Source organism: Haliotis asinina, chromosome 12 (genome assembly GCF_037392515.1).
Source record: "Haliotis asinina isolate JCU_RB_2024 chromosome 12, JCU_Hal_asi_v2, whole genome shotgun sequence".
Taxonomy (NCBI): Eukaryota; Metazoa; Mollusca; class Gastropoda; order Lepetellida; family Haliotidae; genus Haliotis; species Haliotis asinina.
In genome coordinates, this window is record NC_090291.1 from 47,071,685 (window position 1) to 47,085,970 (window position 14,286).

General features: G+C 40.3%; 1 protein-coding gene across 3 annotated transcripts in view; it reads left to right on the forward strand.

The window, feature by feature from the left end:
• The window catches only part of LOC137258357 (calcium-transporting ATPase type 2C member 1-like), a 127,292-nt gene that overhangs the window by 39,151 nt on the left and 73,855 nt on the right, over positions 1-14,286 (forward strand). For 2 of the 3 annotated variants that reach the window (XM_067796009.1, XM_067796010.1), the window contains exons 19-24: positions 274-342; positions 688-804; positions 1,320-1,467; positions 1,995-2,090; positions 2,990-3,131; positions 4,322-9,881. In XM_067796009.1, coding sequence (XP_067652110.1) covers positions 274-342; positions 688-804; positions 1,320-1,467; positions 1,995-2,090; positions 2,990-3,131; positions 4,322-4,455 — 706 coding nt within the window. In that variant the 3' untranslated portion in view covers positions 4,456-9,881. Of the gene's footprint in view, positions 1-273; positions 343-687; positions 805-1,319; positions 1,468-1,994; positions 2,091-2,989; positions 3,132-4,321; positions 9,882-14,286 lie in introns of those variants that run through there. The other variant, XR_010954627.1, reaches the window with a different exon arrangement.

A 14,286-nucleotide genomic window follows, 5' to 3' on the forward strand; every position in this document is an offset into this window, starting at 1 on the left:
ATTGTGTATGATACTCTTATGAATATAGGTGGTTTTCATTAATTCTTAGTTTGGATTTATCTGTATCTGTATCTGTATCTGTTTGCAATGAACCTATCTGAAGTTGCAACATTTAACATGTGCAGGGGGAGGTAACTCAGGTTGATCATGCTGTTCGTACAACTAGTTGCTAGTCTTGAACAGTTCTAGCATACTCAGTCAGATAATTATTAAACATTATTTTTTCAATCTTGGAAATGACATTAATAAGCAATCACAATTTTCTTATTTCAGATCTGCTATTGAAGAAGGAAAGGGAATCTTTTATAACATAAAAAACTTTGTCAGGTTTCAGCTTAGCACGTAAGTTTTGATATTTTCATATTGGAATATAATTTGTTCCCATCCTTGAGTGTGTCTTGGTCTTGTGTTACATGACAACATAGTTCAGGCATTTTCATGAGAAAAATGAGAGACGTGTGGTCGAACCCTGTGACCTCTCTCTTATTGTCTTATGTTGTCGTGAATGTTGCTCTTGCTTTTAATCACTGGTTTTTCTGGTGAAGACACTATTACTTGCCTTCTTCTCTCATAGATTGAACATTGTTAAGTGTGGTGTCCAACAACAAACACACCATAGCAATTTCTCTTGATCAAATTGCATTTCTTTCTCCAAGTTCAAACAGTATTTCATGTTTTATTGAACAGGAGTATAGCTGCCTTATCATTGATCACACTGTCAACAGTGATGCGACTCCCCAACCCACTGAATGCCATGCAGATATTGTGGATCAATATTATCATGGATGGGCCCCCTGCACAGAGGTCAGTAGAAACATGTGCCAGAGGATGAAATCATATCAATGCTGTTTGTCATTAGGCATTGCTTAGTATATCTCCTTAAATCAGTCACTGGATTGTCTGGTCCAGACACATTGACATAATATTTTGGCTGACCACATACAGTCAGATGATAGTCTGGATGACCAGATACATTGTGGTCATAGTCTGGGTGACCAACTACAATCAGATGATAGACTGGGTGACCAAATACAATCAGATGATAGACTTGGTGACCAACTACAATCAGATGATAGACTTGGTGACCAAATACAGGTAGATGATAATCTGGGTGACCAAATATATTCAGATGATATTACTGGCTACAAGGTGCATGTTCTTGTCTATAATGATGTGGGGGATAGCACACAATGTACATCAGTTGATTGTCTGATCCAGACTTGCTCTGTCATATAGCTATTAAAATCCAGAGTGGCAGTGAAAACCAGACAGATGACTAAACCATAAATACTCTTCAAGTAATGAAATATATTTTTCAGTTTGGGTGTTGAGCCGGTGGATCATGATGTGATACGAAAACCCCCGCGCCGAGTGCAGGACCCAATCATAACACGAGGACTCATAGCTCAGATCCTTGTGTCAGCATTTATCATTGTCAGCGGAACATTATGGGTATTTTGGAGAGAGGTATGTACATGCTGAAATTCTAATGCATGATTGCTGAAAACCTGGGTTTGATTCCCCACATGGGTGCAATATGTGAAGCCCATCTCTATGTCACCAGCTGTGATATTGAGGGAATATTTCTAAAAGCAGCAGGAAAACTAAACTCACTCACTCACTCACTCTGCAGTGAACGGGATTCTGTATGATCACTGTCTACATAGTCTTGTACTTCCTTTCATATCTCAACATGTACAGTTTCAATAACTATGTGAAACTGCTGTTTCGATATGGAAGTGCCACCCATATCTCAGGTATCCAAATATGAAAATAGGAGAAATACTATTGTGTTTTCACTATTTTGATATTGAAATGATTTAAAAGACAAGTATGCAGTGTGCTACTCATTCTGTTGTGTAACATGGAAGAATGGACAAACAAAGAATGTTCAGACCTCCTTCATTTATCACACATCAAGGTGTCACATTGTCACTATGCTTGATAATGGTGTGAGACCTGACTCACTGTAACGTACATGGTGACTGTTTCAGATGAGTGACAACAAGATCACACCAAGAGATACAACAATGACCTTCACATGTTTTGTATTCTTTGATATGTTCAACGCTCTCAGCTGCAGATCACAGGTATGTTATAGTCATCACTATCATTATCAGTACAGCTGAGATGGTGTACATACTATAGTCCCAATCATATGTGGCTGGCTGCCTTTATTGCACATGTCTCTGATGTCCGACCTGTTAAATACATGTACAGAATATACAAACTGCTCTAACAGTCTACGAGAATACCCATTGCCACACTTATTGTTACTGTGCTACAAAATGGCTTCAGAAGATACAGAGAGACAATGAGGTGGAGTTGCATCCTAATCCTCCTCCTCCTCATCAAACTATTGTACTTAATTGTAGTATGATATTGATGCTAACATGATTAACTGAAGCAATCGTTTAAAAATTCTCATGGAAAATGTACTCTTCTGAAAAAGTAGGGGAAACTTTGAAGTTTGGTAGAAGAAAACTCATTGAGGAGCGTTGCAATGACGTTTATCTTGTGTACGCAGCATCACCACATGCAAACACAATGTATTGGAAGCATTTGAACAATCTGGGAGCCTCCTACATGTCCATAGGGTGTCATCATAAATCTTGACATTTTTCAGCCAGGTCGATAAATCACTGTAGACCATTTTTTTTGATAATTTTCTTGCAACTGTGCATGGTCAGGGTTTTCAGGGTCAAATCACACACTACTAACTGAAAATTGAAAATTGAAAATCTGAAATTTTTATGTCATACTCCGGTCACCTAACGAGGGGTATAACTGAACAAACAGCTTTGCTTTGAATGAAATCCATGTGGTGATGCATTCTCTAAACATCCATTATTATTGTATCAACATTGATTCAATCCCATATATCTCCAAGTTTCGACAATCATACTCTGAAAGTACAGTTCCCCTGCTTTTTTTGAAGAATATATTATGCTTATGATATTGCACCAATGTTGTCTTATGTTTGTTTCAGACAAAGTCTATATTTCAAGTTGGATTTTTAACCAACAAAGTTTTCCTGCTTGCTGTAGGAGGTTCTATTGTTGGTCAGCTGTTAGTTATCTATTTCCCACCTCTGCAAGCTGTGTTTCAAACTGAGGCTCTGCATGCGACAGGTGAGTGAACATTACAAACTTGAGGTTACTCAAATGTAAGGGACAGTACACTGTTCTGGAACCAAGGTAGAAATGGCGCCTATCAAGCCATACTTGTTATAGGAGATGACTAAATGGAACATGTGGTGCAGCCTGATGACTTCGTTGTTGGGTCATCACTCCTTTAGATGTTGATCGTATCAATCACCCATTTGCCTTAGTCTTGACATCACTGAACAACCTGTGAGACTCAGGATAAGAAAAGATCATTCGTCCTCCATGCTTGTTGTCAGAAGCATCTGAAATGTTGATCAGTTGGGTAAAATGTTGGACCTGGTTGATATGTATCATTACATCCAAAGTGGACCATTCCTTGTGCTATCATCACAATTTTAGCAGGTCCAGGTTTGATTATTTGCAATCTGCTATTACTTAGTTTGGATAATATCGACTTCAGTGCAGTGTTTGAAATAACGGCCGGTCTGGAGGCCCAGTGCCAGTTGTTATTGTATCAGCCCAGCAGTTTCAAATATGTGCAGGCCCTTATGGCCTTCACTAAATTAGTTTTCAATGATGTTTCAGCTGGAATGTTTTCCATTTTTTTCTTTATTAATGTTCAGGAATCATCCACGATGTATCATGTTAAGTTTCTGTGTGCCATAGGCTTCACTCAGTTTTTTAGGAACCGTGTGAAACTGTACAATGTAGTCTATTTTGTTTTTTATTGGTTTGACTTGGGCCAGCAGATTTCTTTCAAGGCCTATTTTAATACCTGCAGGTAGCAGCAGGCCCTGATGGCCAGCTGGTAAAGTGCAGAAGCAGCGTTGAAGCAGTTGCTTGTTTCCTTAATGTTCTCGACCTGCGAAGGTCTGTGTTATAATTGATCTTCAGTAACCCATGCTTGTAGTAATAGGCTTGTAACAGGTTTGGGTGGTCAGACTCACTGACTTAGTTGACACATATTATTGTATCCCAGTTGTGTAGATTGATGCTCATGCTGTTGATCACATGATTATCTGGTCCACACATGCTGCCATACAGGTGGAATATTGCTGAGTGCAGCGTAATCTATACCCCTCATTCACTCAATGTTCCCCACTGGAAAATGTACATGTATGTCCCCACTAACTTGCTGTTTATTCTCTCTGTTGCGAGTTATGAATTTACAGCTGGTGTTTCTGTATCTAATTATTTGTTTTTTCATGTTTCAGATTTCCTCTTCTTGATAGCACTCACATCAAGCGTGTTTGTCGTGTCTGAGATAAGAAAGTTTATTCAGCGTGCGCAAATGAAAAAACAACGGTTAATACAGGAGAAAAACTATTATATGGACAGTTTTGTATAGTAGACCAAAGACATACTTGTTGTATTTATTCATGAAGAGCACACGCTGCTGAAGTGTTTGTGGCACACACTTCACCACACACAGGAGCTTCACAGGTATGGAAGTAGTCGATATGACACATTTATGAACACATTTCTCATCTTACCTCACCTTTTACACAAGAGCTGTGTGACTTTCTCAACATGAGAAGACATTGTCAATGTACAAAGGATATTGTCAGTGAAACGAAGATATTGTCAACATGAGTATATTGTCAGCATGTTGACAGATCAAGGAATGAAACCACAAAGGACAAGTTGTTGGAACAGCGCTGGAACAAACGATCTGAGCAAATTCAAATCCACTTCTGGTTTCAACGTTAGTCTAGTGAATCTATTGCCAAAATATGTTTGTTGAAGCAGATGTACTTGGGAACTTGGGCATAAAGTGCTGCAATGTTAAACAGAGGTGCTGCCCTTGGGTATGCCACGCTTTGAAATCTCACAGTCACAGGTTGTTGGTGCCTGTGGGCACTAGGTAGGCTTTAATTCCATGTTAACTGGTCAAGTCATGATTTACCTAAAATGCATTTCACTCTCTTATTTGCTTCTGCAGATTGTACAACAGATATTGCTGTGTTGCTATGTATTTGTGATTATAATAGGCTGTGACAGGGCTAGTCACCATGTGTATTTCATGGCTTACATATTATAGACTAACAAGTAATTTTAGCTAACATTAATAACTAAAAATCTTTAAATGTTATACATATATTTGCCAAGATGCTGTTAGTGTGTGACAAAAATTAAAGATACATTTGTTATAAACATAGGTATTATGTTTATGTGCAGAAACAAATCAATATTTACTTTTGTCAGTGAAGACATACTTGGGGTGTTTGAGCGCTCAGAAATCATGCTGTAGCAGATATAAATTTTATAATAAAATACATTTATTAAGATGTTTTTGTTTCTAATCAATCAGAAATTTGGCAGTAAGGCAAATATGGATATGTTTAATGATGATGATTTTATGCTTTGTAATTGTTTGTGAAGGTAGTGAAAGCTGTAAACCAAGAAAACTGTAAAAGTGCCAATAACATTCATGTCCTCTTCCCATGCTGTCGATGCTTAATGCTTAACACATTAGAGCAGTCACCAGGTTCTTCCATATAGGTTAGTAGGAAGGTTTTAGAGATTGTTATAGAAACATCATACAAGTATCCCATCAAGGTGTATTGTTTTATGAGCTGATGTTACTTATTAGTAAGGAGTAAGTTAAACTTTAGTTCTTTTCTGAGGTTTGTACTTTAATTGTGGTATAGCATTATAAGCCAGCGCTTACAGCAAGAACTGGGATATTGATTACTCTGTTTTAGCATTTTGTATGTGGTGTTTAAGACAATCCTGTAAGGTTTCTGTGTGGTGTCCAGCAACACAAAGTGTCACAATGTCTCATTAACAAATTATCCAAGAAATGAGTACTAGGTATTAGAGGAGTAGACTGTTTATCACATGTACAGACAAATACTTTAAGTATCTCTATGAAGTGTCAGATTTCTCTCTTTTATCAATAGGGAATATTGTGACCTTCTTTATTTTCTTCTCATTTGAACATACACTAGTAAAGAATTATATCAATTCTACAACACAGGCAATTTCTTTTTCAATCAGGGTGGTTGGGTAGGCTAGAGGTTAAAGCGTTTGCTTGTCACGCCAAAAACCCACGTTCGATTCTCCATATGGGTACAAAGTGTGAAACCCCAGTTCTGGTGTCCATTGGCGTAAAATTGCTGAAATATTGCTAAAAGTGGAGTAAAACCAACCACTCACGTTTCAGTCATCACATGGTGGAAAGCAGTGATATTTGCCAACTGTAGTAAGTTGCTACCTTTATCAGATGAAGCAACAGTGTGAAAAGTGTGCTTGTCGTATATGATGTGTATGTTAAGAATTGTAAACTTTAAGAATACCGGTAGTATCAGCTGCACTGAGATAATATGGGAGCATCTGGAAATACTCATAGGCCATTGGTGAATCCAAGTCTGTATATCATGGGTTTGTATGCTCTGTGTTTCTTTATCTCCAGTGAACATGTGACTGCAATGCTGGGTAGTAGGTGTCTGTTGGTAATACACCAATAAACTGAATATGTTTTTTTGTCAAGAAAATTACCTAAGCCATGTGTCTATATGAGATTCTTACTATTGACACATATTGAAGCAATGTATTGGTGGATTTATGCAAGAAAATGGTTTGTAAATATTTGTGAATGTAAATTTGAAGAGTCTTTAGTATGGACAGGCACTGACTGACTACCCTCAAGGTTGAACCAGGCCATGTCCTGATTGGTTAGACATACCGACTACACAGCAAAGCAGTCCGATGAATCCACAGGTGTTGAAGGAATGCAGTTGAGAAAATATCGTCAATGGGGATGAATGTGATCTGTCTCTATGTTGGTAGTTGGCAATTCAGCCCATCAATCACAAACACAATATTGAAAAAAGTCTGCATAAAAATAAATATTTATTTTGTTAGAAAACATTTAATTACTTTTAATTCATAATATTTTTCAGTCCATTGTGTTCTCAAAATGAAACCATAAAATAAGTTTATGCCTGGATTTCATGCATCAGGGGTATTAAGACTTTCCAAGTCGTTGATGTCATTAATTGATAATACATCCTTTCATTGTGCTAGGGAATGAACTGTCAGTCAAAGTACAGATCAGCAGGAGTGTCCTTTGCTTTTTGATAACTTTTGTAAAGATATGGCACAAGGGTAGGTGGGGAGTGAGACTGGAGTTGTTTGTTGGACCTGTAAGGGTTAACTTTGTTGTGATACCATTCATATCTGAAGGGTAAGAACTCAAGACTCGGCATAAAACTGTGACCCTTGACTCGTGAAGGGGCTACATGCTATCATCAAAACCATGAGTCAGGTCCCTATCAAAAACGTATGTGGCTTGTTACCTCCTGTATATACTGTTAGAATATACTATTTTCAATTTATTTTCATATCTTATGTCAAGATTATTTATTCATTTAAGATTTTGTCACATGAACTTATTGTGCGATACGTATATATCTTGGCACTAGGTGTCATGATTCACACAGATACTGCAGTGAAAGATTTGGGTGTGTTATCTTTCTGTGAGTTGCATTTATTCAAAGGTTTTGCCATGCATCGAACAGGCGTTTGCCTTTATGACAATGTTATGTGTGGTGGTATACTTCCCAGTCCACACTAAGACACAAAGATTATTTCTTATCATTTATATTCTTCCTCATTCATAGGTTTTCAGTTGATGACAGCAGTTCGCACGTTGGTCAAATACTGTAGTCTGATACTAAAACTTGAATCCCATTATTTCCTCAGCCATGCCAAAAGCATCAAGTGAATTGAAATTCTTGTGTGACACACTGTGAGCTACAAGTATCATGAGGAACTACACAGACATGTATGAACCAGATTTAGACGGTGATTGTCTGATATCATTGCAGTTTTGTTTTGCTCAATACTTCTGAATAAACTCTCGAAATGCTCAAAGGAAGATCACAAAGAAAACTTTATCCTCAAAGTTACATATTTTGAATAACAACTTTGTTGGAGGCAGTGATTATAAGGTCTGTGTTTGGGGATCAGTCTTATGCTGTTGTTGATGTTACTCACCACTTACAGATGAAGGGGAGGTTACTCTGTGGGCATGTTTTATACTTTAGTGGTTATGTAGTACCTTCTACAATATCTTTGTAATTATTTTGTTTCACTCTCTAATTGTACCAGTGTTTGTTTTGGTAATGTACATTGACTGCCACTTGATGTATGAACAGTGGAACCTATGTTGAATATTCTTTACCTGTTCATTGGTGGCGTAGCAGTGTGTAGTCTTATTGCTCTCTAGTTTTTGGAAAACAGTCTCTGTATGCATTCAGTAGTGAGTGAACTGATCATTTTACAGGGCACCTGGTTTCAACATAGTCCTGTTTATGTTTTTCTGTCCTTGTCACCTTGAAATTTGTGAGGCAGTGTGCTTCAGGCACCTTCATGTTTTAAGTCACAGTGTGAATGGGGCACCTTTCCTATGGAGGAGTGTAATTAGGCACCTTCATGTGTAAAATCAGTGTAAATGGGGCACCTTTCCTCTGTAGCAGTGTAATTGGGCACCTTCATGTATGAATATCAGTGCGAATGGGGCACCTTGCTTGAGATAGTGTGAATGGGGCACCTTTCCTCTAACAGTGTGATTGGGCACCTTCATATGTAAAGTCACGATGTAAATGGGGCACCTTTCCTCTGTAGCAGTGTGATTGGGCACCTTCATATATTAATGTCAGTATGAATGGGGCACTTTACCTGTTTGAGGCTGTCTAAATGGGGTATTTTTCCTGTTTGAGGGAGTGTAAATGGGGCACTTTTCTTCTCTGTAGCAGTGTGATTTGGGCACCTAGATATATAAATGTGGCATTGTGAAAGATTTTAACTTGTGAAGTGTGAATGGGGCAGCTTTCCTGCAGTAACTGAGTGAAAGGGGAACCTTGAGTGTTTGTGTAGATGAGGCATCTTTACTGCAAGTAGCAGTGCAAAGCAGAGTATCTTGACTGTGTGAGGAAGCGTAAATGGAGCACTTGGTTTGTGAGAAGCAGTGTAAAGTGGAGCATATTGCCTATAGGTAGCCGGTGCACTTTGTTTGAGGCAGTGTAAATGAGGCACCTTGCACATGTTTGGCAGTGTAAATGTGGCACCCTGCTTGCATTAGTGTAGATGTGGCACCTTGGCTGTCTGGGGCAGTGTAATTGTGGCCCTGTCCTGTCTAGGGCAGTGTAAATGTGGCTTCTTGCCTGTCTGGGGAAGTGTAAATGTGGCTTCTTCTTGGGTGGGGCAATGTGGCCCCTTGCCTGAGTTTAGAAGTGTAAACGTACCACCTTGCCTGTGTATAGCAGTATGTAAAGGGGGCACCTTGCCCTCATTAGTATAAATGTGGCACATTGTCTTTGCTGGACAGTGAACAAGCACTGGCTGCAGGGGTGAGACATGGGTAGTCTAGTCTTGATCTGTATGGGAATTCCTTGCCTATATAATGCAGAATGACACCTTGCAGCAGTTGTGTGGGACAGAATGACCAGGTGAGACACATTGTCTGTGTGAGAAAGTATCACAGTGGTGTGGGTGGCTGTGTGCTTATGGGTGTTGCATATATGGGAGGGCATATATGAAATTGTGCTGCAGTTGCATTATGAGAGAACTATTTTTCCAGTTAGCACTTAGAACAATGTAATGTCACACAGTTTTATCTATGTCTCTGTTGTGTGTATATCAGTTTTTAAGATATTAATTTATACATACACATATATATTTATATGTTTCTCTAATGTCTATAGAAACTGAAGAATTTCATGTTGAATTATTGTATATACATGTGACAAAATAAAATAGCAAATGCAAGTAGTTGCTCGTTATTATGTAATGTGTATATCATGGATGGAGTATAGAAGTACAGAATGGATATTTAGGGGCAAGTATAATGACCTTCGCCATTGTTGTATTAGGCGGGTTTTCTGTTTTATATACTACCCAAAAGAATCCGGGGAATAGCGGTAATTTTGGGTCAGATGCTCTTGGGTGAAATGCTGGAAAATTTACACAGATAGGGTGCAAAGTAATGACTTCATTTGATAGACAACTGGTGAGGGTTTAAAGGTCACGTTGTGTTAGGATGATAACCTAACAGAATTTTGAAGGGTTTGAAGTTAGAAGGTACACATTTTCCCGCAATTTTGAGTTTCAAATTAAGGTTTCCATGGATCTTATTCTCCCGAATACACCCAAAACATCTAGTGCTCGTGATAGTGCAATTCTCCCTGAACATCGTGCATAAATTCACCTTGCAACGTTTGGAACACAGATTAGTCACATGTTGAAAACCACGCCGTCTAAGCATTTCCGACAGGGGAGAGCTGTTGGGTTGACCCGGGGGATTGTCGTACGTGAGGCAGCGAGAAGACTTAATGTTTCACCCTGGGCTATTCACAGATTATGGGTTCGTTTCCTGACAACTGGAGAAGTCCGTGAACAACGCCGCCCAGGTCGTCCACTAATAGACAGGACAAATTCATCGTCATCACAACATTGCGGCAAAGAACTGTCACTGCAAACACCCTTAGAAGTCTCCTCTGAAATGCAGACGTCAATTTCGCAGATCAGACTATCAGGAACCGTCTGCGTGGGAACAATTTATGGTCACGACGTCAAGCTGTACGTCCACCACTGCCTCCACATCACAGTTAGCATGGGCCAGACGCCATTTGCGTTGAATAGGCCGCAGTGGAACAATGTGCTCTTCACTGACGAGTCTAGATTTTGTTTGCAGTACAATGATGGCCGTATTCACGTGTACAGGCGTCCGGGTAAGGGGTTTTCTGACGTAAACGTTAGGAAACGACACAGGTTTAGTGGAGGGTCAGATATTCTGTGGGGAGGCTTTAGCATTGGTCATCGCACTCCTCTCTATCACATCCAAGGGAATCTGACTGCCGTAAGGCATCGGGATGGGATTTTGCAACCCCTCATTATTCCAGCACTAAACAGCCATTTTGCAGGACGATAACGCAAGACCACACCGTGGGAGAGTGCTCACTGACTTCCTGCAACAAAACACCGTCAACAATATGCAATGGCCGGCTTATTCACCCGATCTAGCGCCCACTGAACACCTGTAAGGACGTGTTGGGGCAACGTGTAAGGGTCAACCATCCGCTCCCAATAAACGCTGCACAGTTGTTGCAATTCCTGCAACAGGAATGGTTCGTCATTCCCCCAAGGCACTCTGAGGAATCTTGTTCCATCGATGAGACGACGGTGCCTCGCCTGCATTGAGAACCTCTAGAGGGGGCACGCACGCGGTACTAGAGAACCCAGTTCCTGTGACCCTATCAAGGTAGAAGATGTCGTGTGTCCATACACTGCTTGTGTTTGATCTGAACTCACCTGATTTAGTTTCTGCAATGAATTGACCATAACCACCAATAAAATTCGTTTTCATCCCATCATATGTGTTTTCTTTATCATAAAAACCTAGGTGTTCCTTGTATTATTTTGAGTAGTATATATATATAGGATGGGTTAGAAATACCTGTCTGTGTTTTTAGTGTAAGGCGACTAATATTTTTTGATGGTCAGTTATCATACGCGGTTGATCACTGTAGGCGGCCCTGCCCTGCCGAAATTTTGTAGCTTCAGTCCCCTTGGTGAATATTTGTAATGGAAGGAATAACAGATGAACTATGCAAAACCTAACTGACATGACTGACACTGGTGTGACTGAGTTTCAGCTTCTGGCAATGTCACGGCATCGACACTGAACAATGGGCTTCACACACAGCACCAATGGTGAACTGAGGATTTAACCGCCCATCTCATCCAGTGATGAGCTGACATTTATGACAACAGGTTATGCTGCTCAGAAGAAAACTATTGTCAATACGACCAGAACCATGTTTCCAAAAGTGCTACATCCTAAATCCGGTACCATAAATCACTGGTACCGTAGGCCACTGGTACCTTAGTATAGTAGTCTGATATCTTCATGGAATGAAACTTGGTTGGCAGTTGTGTTCATCTATTGAATATTTTTTCTCTGATGATACATCTATGTATCCGAAATGGGATCCCTATCTTTCGACTCTAGAAAAACGCTAGCAAAACCCACACAAACCCATCCATTCGTGCTGCAATTTACGTTAGTGCCAAATCAGGTTTTGCACGTGCAGTCGATCACGTGATCTTCGCATCGAAGGTATCTTCATTTGCTCGTGTTTGCATTCGCCTCAAGAATTGGAAAAAAAAATTGTAACCACAGTACTTTAAATGCCACGATTGTCAAATGTGCAAAGTTGGCATGTTGCAAGCGGGAAGATCAGTTATTGACGTCGCAAGATCAATGGGTTGCAGCCGTCGTACTGTGTATGACTTGCGAGGTCGTCTACAACAAACTGGCACAACTTTTGATTTCCCAAGGTCGGGTCGTCCACGTGTGCCCACGAGTAGAAGACCGTCAAATCGTGCTACGTCACCTACGTGACAGATTTCTGGCGGCTACACGAACCAGGGCTGAGATGTTTAAAGGTCGACTGTCCTCACAGACCATTCGAAATCGGTTGCGGGCTGCCAATGTCCATTCTCGACGTCCATATTGTAGGCCAATATTTAAGCCGTTTCATCAACGTCAACGTCTGCTGTGGACCCAACGTGACCTCAGTTGGACTCAGAGAGACTGGAATCGAGTCGTCTTTAGCGATGAATCCAGGTTCACCCTCAGATTCGGCAGGCATAGAGTCTGGAGAGGACGTCGTGAACGGTATGCCCAATGTTGTGTGCAGGAAGTCGACAGATTCGGGGGCGGAAGTTGCATGGTGCGGGGAGCTTTCTGTGGGAACAACCGTTCCCTACTTCTGGTCATCTGTGGAAACCTCACAGCTGCTGCTTACCGCGACCAGGTGCTCACCCCTGAACTCGTTCCTTTCATGGCGGCTCATGGCCCAGGTGTACAGTTCCAACATGACAATGCTCTGCCGCATACCACGATGTTGACACGAAATTTCCTTCAAAACGCTGTAATCAACGTCATGGACTGGCCATCGAGGTCCCCTGACCTTAATCCATCAGAGCACAATAGGGATGCACTTGGGATAAGGTTTCTTGATCTTAGGAACAAACCTCAGAATTTCCAGGAACCTGGCGCTGCCTTGCAAGAGCAATGACGCAGAATCGGGCATCAGGCAGTCGATGAGGAGACGGTGTTTGGCAGTGGGCGGCCATGCACAATAATGAACTGAAAAAATTTCGATTTTTTATTCTTGTGACTTTCTGTATACATTCTGTATACCCATGTTTTGGAACGGCGGTGTAGCCTAATGGAACTGATTGTGGCACTGTCAGTGTACCGAGTACACCACACAGATCTTAGTCATGAAATAATAACAATTTAACCATCTTACCATCTCTCGTACTTTTAGAGGGCCCTGAAGAAAGAACATGAAGTTTCTTTTTTGACTCAGTATATATACCGTTCCAAAAAAGTAGGGGATATTGGATTAACAAGATTGATAAAATGCAAATGATGAGGCCAAGAAGGAAACAGATCATGCAGAGAAATTAAGAAAAATGTGACAATTTGTTCCATTCCTTTGGAAATGTTTCATCTATGAGGATACCCTGCAACACCCACTGGATCCGCCTATGTAACTGATACATTGTTCTTGCATCCATAAGCATCATATTCATATTATCCTCTACATGAATTTTTCAACAAGGTATATGAAATGCTGATTTTCCTGTCATTTCACATTACCATCCTACATTATCCATGCGTTATTCCTATCATGTAACCATACACCCTGCTCCAGCGCGACCTATGGGGACCAGCGCTATCTATTGGTATATTTGTTATGTCCATTTCATCCTGAGACAGGCCTAGTGACGTTCTGCAACGACAAGATTCCATAGTCGAGACAAAGTAAGTATGATGTTTATGCTTCTTCTTCATATCTTCATTACGTAAGAAGGCCACGGACATTATACACCTTACCATACACGTTCCAAGCTTACACGAAGGCTTGAACGAAGTCAGGAAACAAGTTCTCAAAATACATTGCATTCACCTGTCTACCTGCAAAGGTTATCTTACACTCCCAGTAAATATATCAATAGCATATATTGAGCAGCACTGAACACTCGACACTAGGAATGTTTTAACTAGGTGTTTAATATCAGGTTTATAACACAGTAGATTTAGCTGTATGCTGTTCAAAGAACAGCTTGGCATCACTGGGAAAAAAGTCTCGCCGAAACT